Below are 22,729 nucleotides of genomic sequence, written 5' to 3' on the forward strand. Positions count from 1 at the left end.
ATTCAGGCCCATAAACCCTTCCAGGCACATCACTCTGGAGATGGTTAGATGCTCTATGGCATCATTTCCTTTTCCGCAGGGGAAAAAAATATTCACCTGTAGGTCTGAGAATAAGGGGCAGGTAGCTTTCCAACTGGAACAGAGAGGCAAATCAACAGTGTCTCCTTGGAGACCCAAGACAGAAGCTGGTGGTCCCGTGAGAGCTGAGACAATAAAGGACCCAGAGAGACTAATCCAGGTGGACGAGAGGTGGGCAGGTGACTGATACAGAAGGACTAGCACAGAGAGAGATGAGGTTAACAGCCAGGAAAGCATCAATCAAAGAGTAGAAAAGTCATTCTAGCAAAGCAGAGTGGCCTCAGTGTGGGAGCATAAGGATGACTTTCACCATTAGAGTTACTATGAAAATTACCTAAGAGGCCCCGGCTGGTGTGGCTCAGTCTGCAAACCAAAAGGTTACAGGTTCGATTCCCAGTCAGGGCATACGCCTGGGTTGCAGGCCAAGTCCCCAGTTGGGATCTCACAGGAGGCAACCACACATTAATGTTTCTCTCCCTCTCTTTCTCCCTCCCTTCCCTTCTCTCTAAAAATAAATAAATAAAATCTTTTTTAAAAACCTAGGAGGGACAGAACTCTTGCACCCACTAACACAGAGAAATCAGAACTGCTTCCCAAAGCCTTACAGAGAAGTGTGACTCACGCACACTTTTCTGTTTTTCCAGTGGCAAATATGTCTACAGGACGCCACAGAATTGGGCAGCTGCATACGAGTCCTCTCTCCACTCTTCCCTCACCCCCGCCCCCGTCTCTTTATGTGGGACTCTGGTTGTTTTATGTCCACGTGGAACTTTCACTCTTAGATCCAAAAGACAACAAATCATCCAGGTTCAGGAAGATGTGAGCTCACACATGAAAGCCGTGGCAGCGGCCCAGACGGGAGATGGCCGCCGACATCGAAGGTCTTGGGGGGTTTATTGTGGAGGCTCCACCTGCAGGCACCCTCTCCTTATCGACTACACCTAATCCTCCCCCAAATTTGGCATACAATCCCAGGAAGATGCTGTTTTTCACAGTACGTTGCTCATTAGGCTTATGTGTAAATTTTTAGAATTTCTGTTCTTTTACTTCGTACGATCTGAATATTGTTTGCTTTTTAAAAGGACACACTTGCCCTGGCCAGGTGGATCCACTGGTCAGAACATCACTCGGACACGCCACTGCTGTGGGTCTGGTCCACAGTCAGGGCACATACAAGAGGCGACCCATGAACACACGTGTGAGTGGAACCAATCCATCTCTCTCTCCCCTTCTCTCTAAAATCAATTTTAAAAAATTAAAAGAAAACACACACTCACGGAAAAGAATACTTCCTTTCATTCTAACTCAAAACAAGAAATTGCGTTTTTTTCTTTTTAAGAATGACAATCTAGCCCTGACCAGTGTGGCTCAGCTGGATGGGTGACACCCGGCAAGGGGCAAGTTGCCAGATGGACGCTTCTCTCGCACATCCATGTCTCTCTCCCTCTCTTTCTCCCTCCCTGGCCCTCTCTCTAAAGATAAATAAACAAAATCTTTTTTTAAAAGGAATGAGAGTCTATTGAGGATATTACATTGTGAAATCAATTGGGCCCACCAGGATGGCTACGATCAAAAACACATAATAACGAGTGTTGGAAGAGGGTGTGGGGAAATCTGAACCCTCATGTACGGCCTGGAGGAACATAAAATTGTGTGGCAGTTCTTCAAAATGGTAAACGTGGAGGAACCACATGGCCTAACAACCCCGCCCCTGGGTATATGCCCCAGAAATGAAAACACAGATGTACACAAAACTCATATATGCAAGTTAACAGCATAATTCACAGTAGCCAAGAGTGGAAGCAACCCAAGTGTCCATCAACATATGAATGGATAAACAAAGTGTGGTCCAGCCGCACAGTGAAATATCAGCCACAGAATGAACCACTGACACACGCTGCAATGTGGATGGACACACGCTGGAATACATTGTGTTAAGTGAAAAACATCCGATCCAAAGGGCCACATAGTGTGTGATTCCTTTTACATAAAATGTGCCCGGAACAGGCAAATCTGTAGAGACAGAAAGTAGACTGGTGGTTGCCAGGGGCTGGGTGACAGGGTGTTGGCGGGAAATGGGGACAGTTAAAGGGAAGAATTTCTTTTTAGGGAGATGAAAATGTTCTAAAATTGATGGTGGTGATGGCTGCACAACTCTAAATATACTGAAAACCATAGAATTGTCTATTTTAAATGGGTAAATTATATGGTATGTGAACTGTATCTCAATAAAGCTATCTTTAAAAAACCCAAAATTTAAAAAAATACATAAAGATGTCAGAAAGCGAAAAACAGAAGCACCATTCTCTGGCCTATCCTCCTCCAGTTGTTTTCTCTCTAAAGGTCTATGGCTACATAGAATAGAAAGAGACAGAGGCGCATATTTTTAAAATAAAAGTGGGGCTACATTATACATCCTGATGTGTAGTCAGCTTTTTCCTTTCACATCCTGCCATGGACAGCCTGTCAAATAGGAATATAAAAGGTTAGTGGCCAAACAGCACCTCAGGTCTAAATGACCATCACTGCTCGATTCACCGACTCAGACACCAACGGACAACCAGGTCCTCGCCAACTCTTTAGGATTAGGAGCAGCACAGGATGAGTCTCTAGGGTAGGGGGTCTCTGCACAGCTGGCCGACTGCTCTCTTAGGGTGAATTCTGCTCAGTGGAAGGGCCTTCACTGTCCTAAGGCTTTGGTGCAGAATGTCATAGGACACCCCTGAAAGGGAGAACTAATATACCTACCGACATAGAGCCTTACCAATATTTCCAAACTCTGCTAAACTGACGGCAAAAATATCTACCACGTGTGTATGAGCACTTTCTTTCTCATTTTCTGTTAAAATGCCTTTAGCCCACTTTCTTTTTTTGTTGTCTTTTTATTATATCTTATTATACTATTAAAGTTGTCCTGATTTTCTCCCCTTAGCCCTCCTCCACCCAGCACCTCCTAGTCCCTCAGGCAGTACTCCCCCTTCCTCGTTCATGTCCATGGGTCATGCGTATAAGTTCTTTGGCTAATCCATTTCCTACACTGTACCTTACATCCCCTGGCTGTTCTGTAACTACCTATTTGTACTTCTTAATCCCCTCACCTCTTCACCAATTCCCCAAGACCCCTCCCATCTGGCAACCATCAAAATATTCTCTGTAAACATGATTCTGTCTCTGTTCTTCTTGTTTGCTTAGCTGGCTTTTTTAGATAGGTATGTATTTTTTTAGATAGATATGTATTTTTGCCATTTTATTGTTCATAGTTTTGACCTTTTTCTTAAATAAATCCCTTTAACATTCCCTATAGTATTAGTTTGATGACATGAACTCCTTTAGTTTTTGCGTGCCTGGGAAACTCTTTCTCTGCCCTTCCATTCTAAATGATAGCTTTGCCAGGTAGAGCAATCTTGGCTGTGGGTCCTTGATTTTCATGACTTTGAATATTTCTTGCCAATCCCTTCTAGTTTGCAAAGTTTCTTTTAAGAAATCAGCTGACAGTCTTATGGGTAATCCCCTCTAGACAACTAATTTCTTTTTGCTTTTTGCTTTGAAGATTTTCTCTTTATGTTTGCCCTTTGGCATTTTAATTATGATGTGTCTTAGTGTGGTGGGCCTCTTTGCATCCATTGTGTTTGAGACTCTTTGTACTTCCTGGACTCGCAAGTCTATTTCCTTCATCAAATGAGGGTAATTTTGTTTCATTATTTTTTCAAATAGATTTCCATTTTCTTGCTCTTTCTCTTCTCCCTCTGGAAGCCCTATGAGGGGTGGAATGCTTGAAGTTGTCCCAGAGGCTGCTTATACTATTCTCATTTTTTTGGATTCCTTTTTCTTCTTGTTCTGATTGGTTGTTTTTGGTTTTTGCTTCCTTATGCTCCAAGTCATTGATTTGATTCTCAGCTTCATCCACTCTACTATTGTTTCCCTGTACATTGTTCTATATTTTAATTAGTGTATCCTTTGTTTCTGACTAGATCATTTTTAGGCTGTTGAGGTCCTCACTAAGTTCCTTGAGCATCCTTATAAGCAGTGTTTTGAAATCTGCATCTGATATTTTGCGTATCTCCATTTTGTTTAGTTCATTTTCTGGAATTATGATCTGTTCTTTAATTTGGGACATGTTTCTTTGTCTCCTCATTTTGGCTGCTTCCCTGTATTTGTTTCTATATATTAAGGTAGAGCTGCTTTGACTCCCTGTCCTGGTGGTGTGGCCTAACGTTGTAGGTGTCCTGTAGGGTTCAGTGGCATGACCTCTCCTATCGCCCAAACTTGGTACTCGAGGTGCGCCCTTCATGTGGGCTGAGTACACCCTCCTGATGTAGTTGAGCCTTGGCTGCTCCCATTTTCTATTTAATACCCATCTTTTCATACTATTTCCATGCTAAGGATATCAATCCACTGAGAACTTATAAATCTAAAGACTTGCAAATTAAAAGACAAATAACTAAAGCACAACATATAAGGAGTATATTTTTAAACTAGACACACCACAAACTTTTTATCGAAATCTGTCATCAGTGTCTAAGGATGGGCATGTGAGCCAGCCATTCCTGATGTGCGTTCCCCCAGAAAAACAAGGAGGTCCCTGCACTCGGGAGCTGACGTTGCCCACAGCAGGAAGGCCACTTCAGCCCCAATCGTGGCATCTCTCAGGACATCTTAGCCCTCCCAGCTTTAAGTAGGACCCTCAAGGGGCCGTAAGTGAGGCGAGCCACACAGCCCATCTCCCCTCCTTCTAGCCCTACAGAGGGCAGAGGTGCGACGGAGGCCCCCCAGCCACAAGTGACAACCAACATGGTTGTCTGGATGGCCCACCCCTCCTTCTTGGTGAACAAGAAAGGTTGCTATTGTCTGTTCATGGGCAGCAGCATTGGAAGTTTATTCCCCAAAAAAAAAGGAAACCAACCATTAGGTGATTGGGAGCAGAGTGAGTTCTCCCACCCCTGCCTTCTCCATGTGCCTGGCAAGGCAACACATTCCTTTCCGAGGAGTCAAAGGGGCCACACAGCCTTGAGCTTCCCCTTACCATCAGAGGCTTTACCCTGGGGTATCTCTCCCCAGAGGCCTGGCTTTGTCACCAGCCCAAGGTCAGCATAGTCAGATTCATGATTAATGTCCCTGCACAGTGGGCTCCCACTGACAGTCTTAGAGCTCCAGAACCCTCTTTCCAAATAAAGAAAAAATGCCGCCCAAAGGGCTTGGCTTGCCTTAAATACGCTATTTGACAGAAGGAAATTAATGCATACAGCGGCATCTGCCTCCGAGGCTGGCCAGAGTGACAGATCTTTCCTCCGGTAATTACAGAGAGAAGTTCAAATGGAGCTTCACAGAATCAAGAAAACTCTCCTAAGGAAAGAAAGAAAAAACCTCCCCCAGAAAACCAAGTTGACTGTTAAGGAGCGTTCTAACAAGGGAAAACCATTGGCATCCCTCCCCCTCCTCCCACAGCCCAGATGTGCAGCCGAGAGAGGCTGAGACAAGGCCCCATTTGGGACCCACAGAGAACACTCCGACTTCTCCATGAGTCATTTCCCAGCATCTGCAAGGCTGGCACGCCCCATCCCACACCAAGGCCGCTGCCGCTGCAACAACAGTGTTTGCTCATGAGAAAACAGCCATGAGCCTGGTTTTCCCCCGTTTCATGCTATTTCGCAAATGCCTGCATCCATTTCCCAACATCTGGGGTCAGGCAGGAGGGGTGAGGGAGCTGCTGAACTGCTCCACATTGGGGGTTGATGGAAAGGCTGCATGCTGAAGAATAGGGACCCCACACTGAGTTCCTTTGTGAGGGGCCTATTCCTAAGACGGTCTTTGTGCCTCCAAGTCTGAACTATGGATACACCACAGAGAAGGCCACTGTCGAGGGCCGAATGTCCGGAAGCACTGGATCGTGGCTCCCAGCGGAGAGCCAGGGCTCATTTCCCGGCCCAGCATGAACTGGAAGCCAAACAAGCAGAGACAATTTTCCAAAAAGGGCACCAGCCTATCTCTGAATAGTTCTGTGCTCAGCTAATAAAATGGGCATGTGGTTAAATCATTAACTAACAGCTGGATTAAAATGTCATTAACCCAAATGCTGTATTCAAAGGTCCACAGCAGAAGAACTGGGCATAGAAAGGAAGTCACCTGCACCCTACGTGGACTGCCGGTGCTTGAAGGGTCCGCGTTCCCCACATCTGCAGCCGGCAGCACTGCGCCCGACATGGGTAGGCCTGCCGATCGACTGCTCCGGGAAGGTGCCTCCAGCTGCCACAGCTGCCCTACAGGCCCTCAGGGGCAGGATGAGAACCTTTTTGCTTTCTGCTAAGTCCACCTCTCACTTCCTTTAAATAGTGATTTTCAGACTCCTTTCAAACCGCTGTGCAGCATAGCCCTTGGTAGCTGTGACCTTTCATTATGAAAGGCTTTTCCCCCCTCGAGATTTCCAATAAGACATTGCATCTTACTGAGAGGCGAGATGCTCGCTCGGTCACTCGTAGGGAACGCTAACCCTCAGTGCAAGGTCACAGCAGCCTCCACGGAGAGGGGCAACTCCAGGGAGAGACAGCCACTCAGTCACTGCAAAGGACAGGATGCAGAAACGCATGACCTATTGCCCAGTATCTCACAGATCTGATGTGGGGACTGGGGGGATGTAGTTAACCCTCCCGAGAAAGGAGAGAATTTAAAATCAGAACCCAGCTTTTGTCGAAATGCTGAAACAGAAGTGTCCTGGCCGACCAGCCTGCGCATTTTTTGTCACCTGGACCAATCATAGCATGCACTTCAGGGACTCAGCACGCTTACAGTCAAGTACTGAAGGGTCCATGGTGGCTGCCGCCAGGTAACAGGGATACCGAGGTGCACTGGGGGCCCCGCCCTTGCAGGCAGGGCCAGAGGAGCGGGAAGTCAACATTGGCAGGCACCAGAATGAGGCTGTGAAACTCACTCAGGAGGCCGCTTACACTCTTCCTGGTGAACCAGGACCTAACTGGACATCTGTGCGTCGGAACCAGAGCCCGACGGCCACCCCCTCAGTGGGCAACCTGCAGCCTATGTTTCCTGGCCTGACCCAGCTCCGAGGTGTAGCCACGTGGCCAGAGCAAGTTACCTCACCTCTCCAAGACTCAGTTTGCCCGTCTACAAAACTCCTACTCACAGGGATAAGGTGGGGCCCACAGGACACAATGCACCGCTCCCACCACCGCACAAGGCTCCCAAATGCCAAAATCTGTCCACACCAGCTTCTTTCCCCTCGATCTCCAGGTCTCCCTAACAGAAATCACATGTTCTTATCAATAAATTACAGTCAGACCCATCCTTATCAAGGCCTGGTCATGCTTTTTAAAGAGACTGAAACGATGATTCTTTGAGAAGTCTGAATCACACACTGGCCAGTTGTGATGGTAGAAACATTTCAAATTCCCACAGAAAGGCCCTGAGCGAGGACAGTGTCAGGGAGAAGCCAGGGGATGAGAGGGGAGGGCAGCCTGTGGGGGAAGTTGTTAGGGTCTCCTGCAAAAGGTTCTCACTTGCCAGAGGAAGCCAATTAACTGCAGCATTCTGCCAGCCCAACATCCGCCTAGCTCACAGCTCCCAAAAGGAGAAAGGAAGGGAGCTACCCTAACCCTCCCCTCAGAGGGCAAACAGGACCGGAGGGTATGAGGGCAGACATGGCTCCTTCCCCACCGCAAGCGCCTCCAGCTGTGCGCAGACCCACAGTCTCTCCCCACAGATGCGGCCCACACCTGCACCACACAGCTACTAAGCCCCGACTGGCCCAGGCCGGGGCCTCGGTGTGCAGTAGGCGCTCAGTGCTTGTACAAGAAAAGGAAACCAGCACCTGCTATCTGCTAAGCTTTCCTGTGACGTTCTGAGGGGATCCTCACATTCGGACACGAGACAGGCTCCTGCGTCTCGGGGGAGACTGAAGGTGCACGTCAGGAAGAGGGTGCTTGGAACAAGGCCGGCTGGACATGGACCCAGCGAGTCCCTCAGGCTGTCATAAACCTAAGGGACTCACCACCCACCCCACGGTGGTCCTGGAACTCCCAGGGCCAACTCCACCGAGTGTCAATGTGAGGAGTCCTCAAGGCCATGGCCAGGACCTTGATGTTGGTGGGTGTCACCCACCTCTCAAGTTGGGGAGAAAGTCCTCATTTAGAATAAATACTGCAAATCTAACCCATTCCTAGAAGTGACAATAACACAGATGGCTTCTTCAACACGGAATCACCCCAGATACAAATACCCCTCCTCCAAACCCTGAGAGTAAAGAAACAGGAGGGAGAAGACGACAGGTGGTTGAGACGTTCTTACCCGCCTCACCTGGCTCTGCCCCTCGCTCCCACACTACTGCATGGATGCTCGCTGTCCAGGGAGAACGCTGCAACTCTGTGTGAGAGCGAGGCCAACTGTCCCTCTGTCAGAAACACGGAGGATGAAAATAAACGGTGTGGCAGAGAGCACACAGGGTCTTCAGAAAATCTGATTTACATAAAGCTACCCAGAAAAATTCTCCTCACAAGACTCACCCATAAAAACAACGTCGCAAGTAAGACTGTGACTCATGGAGGACCTGCTCCATTATTAGTGGACTGGAGTCCTCATTCTCTTAGTCACATAAAGACACTTGAAAGGACCTGTCCCCACACCTGGAGCACCCCAGAACCAGAGGGATGGATCTCGCAACCTGGAGTACCCCCACTGTGGGGGACAGGTTTCTCCACGTGGAGCACCCCAGGACTGCGGGGATGGGCCCATCCATGCCAGCCTGCAACATCCAGGCTGCAGGCCAGCATTTGTGTCAAACAGACTTTTTTTTAAGCTTTAATTTGACAAAATAGAAAGTAAATGTTAAAGAGAAAATGTCACCTGTATAATCTCCTGATTTCAAAGTCAGTATTTTCCAATGAACAACATCGTTATTTAAAATGTCTCAGAAAATGAAGTCTGTCTCCCAAACCACAGACTTCCTCCTGGCCTTTCAAATTCTAACCCCAAATAGCTCTTCCCCTCCTAAAAAGTGTGGAGCTGCTGAAGCCTTTCTCGGTTTAGTCATATCTAACACACAAAGTCCTGGCTTCTGAGAAATTTGCATCTTTCAATAGAAGCAGACACTCACATGGCTTTGACCCACACGGTCCTTCTCAACTAGAGGTGCACACCCATCCGCTTGTGAACAGTCTTTCTCTCGGGTGAGCAAGAATGACAGGATTTGAGAGTCTGCAGTTACACCCATGTCAATAAATGAGGCAATGAGTTAGATCCTCCTCAGTTTGCCACAGATAACAGTCATTTTACTGTCTAATTTCTAATTTATGTAAAAAAAACATACAAACAAAAGAAAAGAAATACCCCCCATAATCCCAATACACTGAGAAAATAACCACATGGACAAGTGTGTTTATATATTCCAGAACAAAAAGGACTCTTACAATGAACACAGCCAAACTCCGAGAAAGGGAAGCCCCTTTCCAACCAGAACCTGAGGACTGACAGGGCTCTGCCTCTGGGGAAAGACAAGAAGGGGCGGACAGTGCCGTCCCGTCCATGACTGGGTGGACTGGGCCAGGACAGCGCGGTAGGCCCCTTCTCCTCCAGATGGCAACACACATACGAACAGGTGAGCGGAAGCAGGAGGGAAGGGGCTTCTGGGCCAGACGTGGGGCTGGGGCCCAGGGTGAGCTGCCGGGTGGAGGTTCAGCAGAGTCGCAACCAGAGTTGCAAGCAGAGCTGCCAGTGGGGAAGGTGAGGGTCAGATCAGGAGTCTTGGGACGGCACGTCACTGAGCACCAGGAGCTGGGTTGGGTTTTTTAAAAATATTTTATGGGGATTTTCTGGGGCAAGGTGGGCAGTATCATCCTCACAGGAATCACTTACTTAGGTAAAAGGAAACGAAAATGCTGATACTTTCTGGAATATTCTTGCAAATGACTACACTAACCCAGCACTTAAGAGCTCTTACTTTTAACTATCTTGTCCACATAACATCAACATGCTCCTTCTACTATATAAAGAAGTGATTTGCCACCATATGACCTCCCCTTGCCCGTTTCTGAAGCAGCAGGCGGCCCCTCTCAGGGGGAGTCCTGTGACAGACGCACTGCGCAGTCAGAGCGGGCGGCTGGCCCCTGCCCCGACCCTGCCCACCCAATTCCACAGAACCTTTTAGTTTAAATAAACAGTTAACAAATAGTGAGTTGCCATTTAACTGATTTAAAAACAGCTCATGCCCTCGCTGGTGTAGCTCAGTGGATTGAGCGCGGGCGGGCCTGCGAACCAGACAATCGCGGTTCGGTTCCTGGTCGCGGCACGTGCCTGGGTTGCAGGCCGGTTCCCTGCAGGCCGGTTCCCAGCAGGGGACGCACGGGAGGCAACCACACATTGATGTTTGTCTCCCTCTCTCCTTCCCTTCCCCTCTAGAGATAAATAAATAAAATCTAAAAAAAAAAAACCAGCTCGTGCCCAACATCAGGAAGCTATTTCTCCTAGCAGGACAGAAACATTGGTTGCCCCACGTCACTTCCCTGGAGAAAGGGCAAGGCCAGGGAGAAAGAAAGGGCTTGTTCTCTCAAATGTGTCAGAGCCTGTGAGTTCTGACCAATAAATCTGCAACAGACGCTGTCTCTCGATGTCCACTCTTCCACGTCAAAAATAAAGAGAAAGATAAAACAAATGCAGGCACTTTCACTGAGATGTCTGTTCAGTAATCAGGAGTGATGCTTAGACACCGGTCAGTTACTGCTGGTGGACATGCAGTGCGGTCAGGGCCTGGTCCGAACCCGGGGGGCAACCTTCTGCCGGAGAAAAGGAGAGGAAGAAACATGTATTCCCTCTTCCCACACATTCCGTCTGCACTCAGTGCAGAGTCAGAAAGCAGGCAACACTGGGCTGCAGCAGCTGAGCTCAAGGCTGACCCCTGCCCCCAGAGGCCCCGGGAGGGCTCCACTACATGGGACCACTACATCCCTTGCACAGACACCACACAAGACCCTGCTGGCTCTGACCAGCTGCCTGCCAGGAAGCCAAGCTGTTTGAGTCCAGAAATCACGTGCACATTTTTGGTTTTCTACAGTGGCTTTGCCAAGTACATGACCAAATCCCAAAGGTGATGCTGAGCCTGGAGGAGGCATGCTGGGGAGATGCAAGACGAGAGCACAGTCACTTCCTAGAAGGCAACGACCAAACTCAGGGTGGGACACGCTCACAACTGCCCGCACTGCTGGCCTGGTCCACACAGCAGAGCCCCACCTGGTCCCTCAGGTTTGTCTACTTCCTCCCACACTCAGAGCTGCCATCTGAGTCTGGGCCTTTGTCCTTCCGAACTTATAGAGACCCCCAGAGTGGTCTGCCTCTGGACGCTGCCCCTCTAATCAAGGCCACTCAGGAATGTAAGCTGAATCTTTCTGCAATCTTCACATATGGCCTCTCCGCCATTCTCTCTACTCTCACTTCTGGAGTTCCTGAGACATATTTGGACACCATTCTATCTCTATGTTTCCTCTAAACCTCTCATACTCTCCATTTCTTTGTGTCTCTGGGGTATATTTCAAACTTACCTTCTAATTTACCAATATTCCCTTCAGCTAAGTCTAATCAGCTATTTTAATTTGTCCATTGAGCTTTCCGTTGAAATTCTTTTCTTCACTTCTGGAAATTCTATTTTGTTCTTTTTCAAATTGGTTCAATAATTCTTCATTGTTTCTTTTCCTGTTCATGTTTTTAATTTTATCTATTACTCTATATTCATTAAACTTTCTTGACGTTCTACAAATTCTACATGTCTGATTCTATTGTCTGTTGTTTCTCTTGCAGAGGCCTCTGATGCCTTTATTTTCTGGGTTCTTTGTATATTTCCTCCTCTGAGCTCATCCAAGCTCATGTTCCTAGGAACTGTTTTCTTTTTAAGTATTTTTTATTAATTATGCCATTACTTCCTGGAAGTCTATTTCCTTTGCCAGATTGGGGAAGTTCTCCTTTATTATTTGTTCAAATAAGTTTTCCACTTATTGCTCTTCCTCTTCCCCTTCTGGTACCCCTATAATTCAGATATTAGAACGTTTAAAGATGTTCTGGAGGTTCCTAAGCCTCTCCTTATTTTTTTGAATTCTTGTTTCTTCATTCTTTTCTGTTTGGTTGTTTCTTTCTTCCTTCTAGTCCACTCCATTGGTTTGAGTCCCAGTTTTCTTTCCATCACTATGGTTCCCTGTGCATTTTCCTTCATTTCACTTAGTGTAGCCTTCATTTTTTCATCTAATTTGTGACCAAAATCAACCAGTTCTGTGAGCATTCCAATCACCAGTGTTTTGAACTGTGCATGTGATAGGTTAGCTATCTCTTGGTCACTTAGATGTATTGGCTCTGGGGCTTTGATTTGTTTTTCAGTTTGAGCCATAAATTGTTGGTCTGGTCACGCCTGTTACATATGAGTGGTGGAGCCTTAGGTGAGCACCAGGGCGGGGCCACACAGTGGCTGGGTTGTGATGCTATATGTGGGGGCGGGGTCAGAGAGGAAACAATGGTGCTTGCTCCACTCAGATTTCAAGCAAATCCACCACTTTCCACAAGCAAATTGTGCCCTTCTGGTGCTGGTTCCTGGGTAGGTGGACTTGTATACACATTCTAGGACTTTGTGGGTCTCTCCTGTGAGTCTGGGAGTCTCTCCCGGCATCTCCGCTCCCACAAGTGTTGTTGATCACTGCTTTTAGGCTTCATTTTTCCCAACGCTGGGGCCCTGGGTTGCCCAGTCTGTCTCACTGCCGATTTGTGCCTTGTTTATCAGTGTGCGCATGCAAATGTGTGACCCTGGTCAGCCAGCGGCCTTGCGCACCTCACTGGGTCTGCTTGTTTCCTCCCCGCACCCAGGTCTGCCAGCCACTGCTTTTTCCTGCTGCAACCCCTCTCTGACAGCCGCCGACTGTGCCCCTCTTACAGGACTGGATGAATGGATGTCCGACTTCGTACAGTTCAATTTTCTGTCTGTTCTGGTGGTGTTTTTGTTTCTAAATCTTTGTTATCCTTAATTTTGGTTGTGCAAAGAGGCATAGTGTTTCCACCTATGCCTCCATCTTGGCCAGAAGTCCTGGTTCATATTTCTTTGTTTTGGCACAGCTAATAGGTTGTAAAGGGGCAGGGCCTTAGGTATTCACCCGGGCAGGGCAACCCTCCTTCCTGAGCTGCCTGTGGTGGAGGGGCCAGAGAGGGAGCAATGCAGCTCACCTGCTCGTCTCTAGCGCACTTTCCAGCAGACTCTTGAGTCAGACTGGAAGTTTTCTCCCACTGCAGCAGCCCCAGCCTTAGCCAAAGTCAGCTCCAAGTCTCAGTTTTCCCCTTAAATCAGTCCCTCCCATGCAGCTCTGCCCAGCTCAGCAGTCAGCCCCGCCCCTTGGCCACCTCACAAGGTTTTTCTGAGTCCGCCTGCAGGGTCCATCGCCTTACCAGTCTGGTTGTTCTGGTTGATTTTTCTTTAATTCCTTGGTTGTCAGAGTTCCATGCTGCTTGATTTTCTGGCGATTTTGGTTGTTTATTGATTTTAGATTGGTTGTTATCCTCCTTTGGTTGTGCGAGGAAGCAAAGGGTTTCTACCTAAGCCTCCATCTTGGCCGGAACTCAGAAGGAACTTTATGTAGGAGAATTCTTTGGGGCCTGGTATTAAAAAAGATGATTGGATTTGCTTTTGATTGGCATGGTGGATATTACAAACTACTGATCCAGGACTACATTAATGTGTATGAATAGACAGATGTTTTGTGGATTCAAGTTATAAACTCATAAGAAAGACAGTTTTTGGTTTCAAACATTCAGCACCAAGTGGTGCCAGCAATTTTCCTTACTCGATTCTTTTATAAAATGGTTTTGCCTTTTCCCTTACACTGTATAGTAGAGCTTTGGGGTTACTAGCTTGCAAAGCCCAGCAGCGGGAATAGAGTTTTTGCCTCAATACTAAAGGGCCACAGAGACCCACATATTTTAAATAATGGAATTATTTTGTGTAGGTTTGTCTCTTTTTTTGTTATCAACTTTCTGCTTACAGCACCCCTCTCCTTACTTGGCATATTAGATAAGCATGTGATAAATATTCAGTAAGTTAATGAATAATTAATACACAAAATAGTTAAGTTTATTAAAACTCTCTGTAAGGAAAGTGTGGATAGTCTGTGAAGGGGTTAGCAGCTCTGACGGGCTGGGAGCATTACCTCAGCACATCCGCTGGAGCTAACTGGCTACTTACCATAGCATGTTAGGGGCTACCACCTGATTCTGGCTATAACACAGCTGGTTTCCCAGAAAGGACAGTATTACCACATCGTTGTTTTTATTTAGCTCTTACCCTCCCTTTCCTGCCTCACAAATGCATCTTCTAGTACCACAAGAATCAGAAACCATGCTTTGTACTTCTAAATTTGTCTGAAATAGTTTGAAGACTGTGGTCCCCATTTTTTCAACCTCACCTAAACAGAGGTTGGGAACAACAATCAATCAATCAATCAATCAACATACAGATAAGAATAAATACCAGAAACAAATAAACAGGAGTTCCCAAACAGCCTCCCTCCCCAGAGATCCTCACTCAGCGGGTCTGGGGACAGCCCCACTTCATAGAAACTGACAGTAATCCTCCAGTCCTCCGGGGTTATGAACCATGGGCCTCCAACATCGACTAAACACAAAAAGGATTTTTCTCACATTTGGCTAACAGAAACAAGCCTTGAAGGTTACAGTAACGTCATCCCCCCCCTCAATACCATCTCATCATCAATGCAAAGCCAGACTTGACTCCTGACACACTCCTCAGACTTTTCATTTTCCTTCAGAAGTTATTATCTCAGAGAATCTGGAGTGTGCATTAAAGTGCCACAGCGGCTGTGGGAACTCGGCCTGCGGAGGAGCCTCGCCAGGACCGGCGGCAGCGGTGCAGACGGAGAGTGCAACGTGTCTACGTCTCAGGGGCAGGAGATCCTTAGCAGTTTTCTAAAAATTAAATTCATTAAGTCATTGGAACGTGCTGTTTGTTCCCACTTAGAAGCAGCAACATGCAAGGATATATATAATTCATCTGCCAAAAATGTTCTCAAACTCAAAATAGCTGTTTGGATGGACCCACACAACCCATAATTCTAAACCCAAAGGTGGAGTCCCTGGCTGCACAGGAATTCTTCACTCCATTAACCACTTCATATAAACAGCAGGCTCAGGGCCTGTTACCGGCTTTGGTGTGCAGTTCCCCAGACTGCAAAGCACTAACCCCCACCCCACCTGCTGCCACGTATGCAAAGAGAGGTTCTGCAGCCTCACTGTTCACATTTCTGGTTTCTCTTTTTCCATCTCCTGTGACTTTTCTCCGGATGCCACCACTTCCTATGCCCTGGGGTGTGGTCCAGGGCCAACAGTAGCAGTATCTCTCTGAAACTTGTTAGATATGCAAATTACAGCCCCGCCCCAAACATCCTGGGGCAGACATCTGTTTTAACCAGCCCTCCAAGTGATTCTCAGGCAAGCTAAAGTTGAGAAGCACCAGGGTGTGTTTACTGTACAGCAAACATCTCAATCTTAAGACCTGTTAAGTGCTGCTCTTTCTTACCTGACCCCTGCCTTCCCCAAATTGTATCAGTAAATGTTTTCTAGGTCTCCTACCTCAGTGGATAATTACATCCATGGTCATCTTAGGCATGCCTATCTAGACAAATTTCAAGAAAAGAGGGGTAAAAAAGCTTTACAAATATTTATCCACTGAAAACCTGTGGTTTTTCCCTAATTTTATTATTTATTGATTTAAGAGAGAGAGGAAGGGGGAGAGGAAGAAACATCAATTTGTTGTTTAATTTATTTATGCATTCACTGGCTGATTCTTACATGTGCCCTGACCAGGAATCAAACCTGCAACCTTGATATATGGTGATGATGCTCTAACCAACTGAGCTAGCCAGCCAAGGGCCTCAAAATCCTTGATTTGTACTTTTTTGTCGCCATAAATTTCCAGTTCATCTCCAATAAGAAATTATCTCACCCTGGCTGGGGTGGTTCAGTGGATTGAGCACTGGCCTGCGAACCAAAGGGCTACCAGTTCAATTTCCAGACACGGCACGTGCCTGGTTTGTGGCCTGGGTTGGCTCCCAGTTGAGCGTGCACCAGAGACAACCACCCGATGCTTCTCTTCCTTTTCTTCTCCTTCCCTTCCCCCTCTCCAAAAATAAATAAATAAATAAATAAATAAATAAAATTTTTTTAAAGAAAAAAGAAGAAATTATCTCAGAGACAAATACACAGTTACATATGTGCTCTTTGCTCCTTTATGATGTTCGGTCCCAGGCATCACGAGCATTCGGAGAGTATCTCTACCCAAGATGGACACTCAGGCTAACTCTGCCCTGTACCCCAGAGCCCATGTGGATGTCTGGTAATCTTCATGCAAATGAAACAACACAGGAGATGGCAAGATGGCATATGTGCTCAGGATATTTTTCCATACAGAAGAAAACTTATCAGCGTCAAAGAAAGCAAGAGCAGACTCTACCAGAGTGATTTCTCCACAATTTTGGTCCTGAAAACCTCCTCTTGGTCCAGGTTCACGGTGCAGTAGCAATCTCGCATCTTGTTTGGCCCCGGGTAGGTGGGAAGATTTTTGGCTTCACCTAAAAAGCAAGTGTAAATACATCACCGACACAGCATAGAATTCCTTCATCCCCTTGCTAAGCACAGACACATTTCCAAACAATGGATTTGTTTCACAGCAATGCGCCTTCACCTTTGTATGTTCACTGGGTCTTTGTAAGGTCACTGTTTTCTTGCTACAAGTCAAAATACTGATGAAAATACCCTTTGTACTGTTAAAAATGCAGAGTAACACACATTAAACTCTAAAACAAATGGACAGATGTAGGACTCCATCAGTCTAGGAATTAGGAATTATTTGTTTTTACTCACATTAGGCCCTTTAATTTAATGTTTAAATTATGGCAAGAAATATATAAATTAAAATTAATCATCTTTAACTGTACATACAGTATATTGAGTGTACAGAATGTTAAGTATATTCACAGTTAGGCAACCAGTCTCTAGAACTTTTTCATCTTGCAAAACAAAACTCTACACCTGCTAAACAACAGCTCCCCATTTCCTCCTCTCCCCGCCCAGGCCACCACCCACCCATTTTCTGTTTCTCTGCCTTTAGCTGCTCTACAACCTTCACACAGTTTGTGTCCTGCTGTCTCTGACTTACAGAAATGTCCTTAAGGTTCATCCATGCTACACAGCATCCGTCAGAAGCTCTTTCCTTCCCAGGGCTAAATGATGCTCCACTGCGTGTACACCGCATCAAGGATTCAGCCCCCAGGTCCCTTTTGTATCCTAAGATTAACTTGACAATATGAGGTCAAAGTTGGGGCAGTAACTAAGGAGAACTCTTTTTTACTGATGACAGTAAACTATGAACTACAGCTGTTTAATGCAGAATGATTAGCCAGTAAGGAAAAAGTCAAGAAAGAGCTGTTCTAGGTTGAGTGTCTCACTCCCACAAGCCCCTTCCACAATGCAGGAGCCCTAGGAGCACAGAAGCACATTTGGAGAAAAGGGAGGAACTTTCAAGAAAGCCACCTTACCTGCCTAGCCCTGCAGAAAATGCCCTGGATGTCACAGCTCCCTATTTGACCCTGGGTCTGTCCGGAGATCGTTATCAATACCACAATGGCTGGCACCCTCTGCTAGAAGCTCGGAGCAAGCATGAAGGCTTGTCTAAACATCCCTGTTTACTTGTGAACTGAGAGTGAGCAGGAATGAAGGAGAGGTGACTTTCAATTGGGACAGCTGATACCCAGGTGAAGTCCACTACACATGGAAGAAAAGCCTCAGACACGCTATCTCCTCCAAGAGTATTCCCTGTCACCAAATCATTGCGCTTCTAAAGATGTCTAGGCCTGGGCGTCCACAGACACCAGACTCAGAGCTAGAAAGAAAGAACAGGTCTGAGCCCCTCACACCATGCCGGTAATAGCCCAGGCATTTGCTGATAATACCTGTTAATACCGCTGAGGGCCAACCCACCTCACTCTTGTTAAAACTGAAAAGAAAAGAAGAGGGGGAGGGAGGGAGGAAGGAATCAAACAAAACTAGAGAAGGAGGTCCTCCACACTCCATCCTCCCAGCTCAGTGCTGAGCACTCAGCATCAATCCACACAGTGCAGCCACGCCTTTTGCGCGACCCTGACCAAAACACACACTGCAGCTCATGCGGGAAGCGATAGCCATCATCGATGGCTATCAGTTAGTAAAGGAAAAGAAAAATAAATGTCTTCTTTTAGCCACTATTATCCTTAAACCACCTTATTACAACACTTCCTTCCAGAACGTGTCATTTTTACAGTAAGTTGAGCAAATAAAAACATGGCCAATCTGGTAAGAGGGATTTGAATCCAAGCCAAGCTTCACATCAGTTGTTAAATGTCAAAAGTCAGATTTTCTGAAGGCTTCTGGCAGATGTGAAAGGTCATGTGTGCACATTCATATGCATGCAGAGTAAGTGATGAACCCACAGACAGGAAAGGGTGGGGTGTGGCTCCATGGGCTTCTCCAGACAGGGAGGAGAGGTGATAGGAACACAGAGAAGGGACACAGGCTCCCTGGTGACGCTCCTTCCACTGAGCTCACCTGAACGGGCAGCCGCAGCACACACACCAAGCTCAACATGGGCCCTCTTGGCCTCCTAGTTCTGGGTCTGGAACCAATCATTTCTGCAGTGTTCACAAATCTTTAACCTCAAAACCAGCCTGTCTTTATTGACTTTTCAGCTGTAATCTTTATGATGTAAATTAGGGCTTATTGTATTTTCCTTTGAAAAGTGTTTTTTGTCACAAGTGAGAGATTTAGCTGCAAGTTCCTGTGTTTCTTACAAAGAGAAAAAATACTTTATTAAAAGTCTAAGAGAGGTGGTCATTGCAGACAATGCAGAATCCGGATTTTGCTCCTGTTTATTCTCCAAAGAACCTCGGAACACCAGCAAAGGGAGCAGACACTTCTCTTCCAGGTGGGGACTGTCAGGATGAAAAAGAAGAAAGAGCTTGCCCTAAACAGCAGATGCTCGCAAATGGGAAGATGCCGCATTGTCTCTTTCTGGTACGAACGCAGTCCGACCCACATTTCTCCCACTCTACAGGCCCCCAATCTGGACTGTTACAGAAACATCCTGGTTGCTATGACAATGGCAACACCAGAGAGCCAGCTGGTCGACCTGTGCCAACATTAATAAACCACTCAGATCAGGAGGGCTGGGAGCAGAGGCCAGCACCCTGTAATCTACCCAGAGTCCTTACAGTTGGGGACCCCATCAAAAAACGCTGAGAATGATGAGTTACTCCCAAGTCTCTGCTTGCAGCCCCACGGCAGAGCGAGGGTGGTTGTGTTTTGGCTCAGAACAGATTTGTTTCTTCCACGTTGATTACTTATGCCAAAGGCCAGAGGCTGCTTCCCTTTCTAACTTCATGTTATAGTGCCTTTTTGTCTCGCTCAGAGAAAACCCTTCCCCCGCCCCCACCAGTAAATAGAGATATTTACATAAGAATGTAAAGCTGGCCCTGGTATAAAGTCAGCATTGAATTATTTATTTTAATGCATAGGTGAACAAATGATTACAAGGTAAATGAAAAGTCAACTCTTGTTTTCATTCTAAAAAGCAAATGAGTAATCATTTTCACATGACTCCTCCTATTAACCACATCTCTAAATTTACTGTTCACCAACCAGAACCGTCCATCAGCTTTTAAAAAGACAGCAAATTTGGTATGTGATATCATCTCTGAACACTTAATCTGCTAACAGCAATAACAGTAATATAAACAGCACTAAAACCGCAAACCCTGCTTTCGAATACAGGAATCAGGCACTGGGTAAAGAAAACAAAGGCAGGATCTGGAAGTGGTCATCATCCCTGACTGGTAATAACTCCTGTGTGTGCTCTCAGTGAACGCAGCCAGAAAAACCCAAACCCAAACCCCAAACCCAAAGCCCCGGGCAGCTGGGTCTCCAGCTGCACCCAGGGAGAGGGAAGAGCCATGTGTGAACACCTTGCCTCACTGGAGGGGTCCAAGGAGGTCTCAGTGCCACGGCCAGGTTCAACCCTGACAGAGAGGCACCCTCCTTGTCTTGAAGGCTGGAGCGCACTCAGGAACAATGCCCTTTGTGCCTGGGGGGCGTGTCAGACACAAGGCACCCCAGAACTAAAGAGTGGCAGCTGAAACCTGGGTCACCTCCAGCACCTAGCACGGGGGCCAGTGCGCTCTCACCAAATCCACAGAAGAGAGGATGGAGGAAGGAATGGGGGAGGCACTGGGAGGGAAGGCTGAGGGGTCACAAAGCACCAATAGTCCAGCTGTGAGCCTGGAGCCAGCACCAACAGGACTCCCTGGGAGTGCACTTCCCAGATGTGCTTGAACCCACCAGACATCGGCGCAGCTATGGCACTTTGTTCTTTCCTACGTAAGTATGGTTTTCCAACTCAACCACAGGCCAGCCTCACTAAGTAATACATACATTGGCCAGGAGCCCCTGCAGCAGTCCCGTAAGAGCAGTCCCCTCCCAGCCCAGAGGCCTCCGTGTGGGGAAGCCGACGCGGGGAGCAACGCTGGCTCTGATGCTCCCCATCTGTATTGCAGGCCTTGGGCAATTCCGACTTAGACACGCAAATGGGTCTATACATTCTGATAGCCAATGGTGCTTATTATAACAAAATAAAAGTCTATTTCCCAAAGAGATCAATTTCATGACTAAAATTCTATTTCCTTGAATACATTTTTGGCTGCTTGCTATTTTAGCACTTGATATTAAATAGAACAAAACTCTATCAAGCCAGCTGAGATTGGATCTCTAAATCAAGTTATAAACAGCCTCCTCCACTGCAAACTGATGCAGACGTCTGGAACCCCACTCGAAGCTGCCCGGACGCCTGCAGCGCACAGCCCGACCACCGTCACAAACACAGCAGACGTCTGCTCTGGTGGGAGAACGGTACAGGAATAGTGACTTGCATCCGTGCTAGATTTCCTCTCGTTTCCAAAAAGGATAGGTAACATGTCACAGTGTAAAAGACAAGTATATAATAAGGTTGTTAAACTGGAAATTAAAAGTTTGAGGTATGGTGAAAGGAGGGGAGAAAAATTACATCTATCCAATCCCACCCTGCGCAACTTAGTGGTCAGTTGAGCGCTGAACTTCCTAGCAGCTGAGGTACCAGTGGAAATACGGTGGAACACACCAGCTCTCCAGGAGGAAACATTTCCCCAGCAGCTCCAGGGCTGGAAGCCTCACACAGGAGACATTCTGACGGACTGGGCATGTAAGATGCAGAAACATGCTCCATGCGGCTGCTTCCTGTTCTGTCAATCGGGAGAAGTGGGTGCATGCACGGTACAAATTACAAACCCTGTGAAGAGTTCTCAGCAGCAGAGGTGGGTGCTAACCTTTCCCAGCTGAGTAATATGTTGAATGAATGTAGCATGATGTGTTCATCTACCCTTCAGCTGATGGGCATTTGGGCTGTTTCCAAATTTCAGCTATTGTGGAAAATGCTGCCATGGTATTGAGGTATAAGCGTTTGTGTGAATGTATGTTTTGAATTCTCTTGGTTTTATGTATGAGAGTAGAATTGCTGAGCCACAGGGTAACGCTGTGTGTGACTGTTTGAAGAACTTCCAAAATGTTTTCCACAGCAGCTGCACCATTTATATTCCCACTGGTATTGAGCGCATGGAAGTTCCAATTTCTTCATACCTTCCCTGACACGATTGTCCAGCATTTCAACTACACCTTTACTTTGAATCAGAGAAACGCCGGTTTTCTTTCTTTCTTTTTTTTTTTAAGATGGCAAAAAGAGGGGAGGATGGTAGCAACAGTGTTATTAAGACAGTAAGTATTTCTGGCACATGGTCAGGCACATGGACCTGGGAAACCCGCACATTCCATTTCTACATGAAACTGTCCCTGAAGAGCACAGGTGAAGTTCCTCCTGTAGCAGCAGCAGGTCAAGGATGCACTGCTTTGAGTTTCATGCCCCATTTCTGACCAGAGGAGTGACCTCCCAGTCCCCAATCGCGGGATTCTGGGTTTATGTCGCCCACATTTGAGCACCGGCTTTGAAAACACAAAGAGAAAGGCACATGCCTTTGAGAGCCAGACTTGACAAGCAGGCAAGCATGACTGCGAGGGCATCGCTGCTGGAAGCTCGGGCACTAACCACACAAAAACGAAATCCATCTGCTTCCTCTCCGCTCACCAGGGCTGGCCGTGAGTCATGGGGAGAGAAGAGAAGGCCAGTTCCCTTTTCTAGAGAAAACTGCAGAGGTTTCAGAGACCTAACCTATAACTTTGTCTCAGGGTCTAAAACTATTATTATATACATGCTTTGTTTATTGTTCTTATTATTCAGTAGTACGAGTAATTCATGGTAGGAAATTTCCAGGAGTCCAAGATAAAACCTTAAAAGTGTCTCTATAGCCCCATGCCCAGCCACAGACCCAGTCTCTAGAAATAGCCTTGTTTACTAATTTGTTTCTTAGTTCTTTGAGCAAGCATGATAAATTTAAACAACAGCCTCACTGACAGTTCTGGATTTATCAATTTAAACTGAAGTGTGGACTCCCTGCTGTGAAAGACAAAGAACTGAAAGCTACATACATCTCCTACCTCT

General features: G+C 46.7%; 1 protein-coding gene across 1 annotated transcript in view; it reads right to left on the reverse strand.

The window, feature by feature from the left end:
* The window catches only part of RASA3 (RAS p21 protein activator 3), a 115,726-nt gene that overhangs the window by 62,924 nt on the left and 30,073 nt on the right, over nucleotides 1-22,729 (reverse strand). The window contains exon 2 of the mRNA XM_037125672.2: nucleotides 16,571-16,688. Within this exon, the coding sequence (XP_036981567.1) occupies nucleotides 16,571-16,688 (118 nt within the window). The remainder of the gene's footprint in view (nucleotides 1-16,570; nucleotides 16,689-22,729) is intronic.

This window comes from Artibeus jamaicensis, unplaced genomic scaffold (assembly GCF_021234435.1).
Source record: "Artibeus jamaicensis isolate MK-2021 breed Jamaican fruit bat unplaced genomic scaffold, CSHL_Jam_final scaffold_833, whole genome shotgun sequence".
Taxonomy (NCBI): Eukaryota; Metazoa; Chordata; class Mammalia; order Chiroptera; family Phyllostomidae; genus Artibeus; species Artibeus jamaicensis.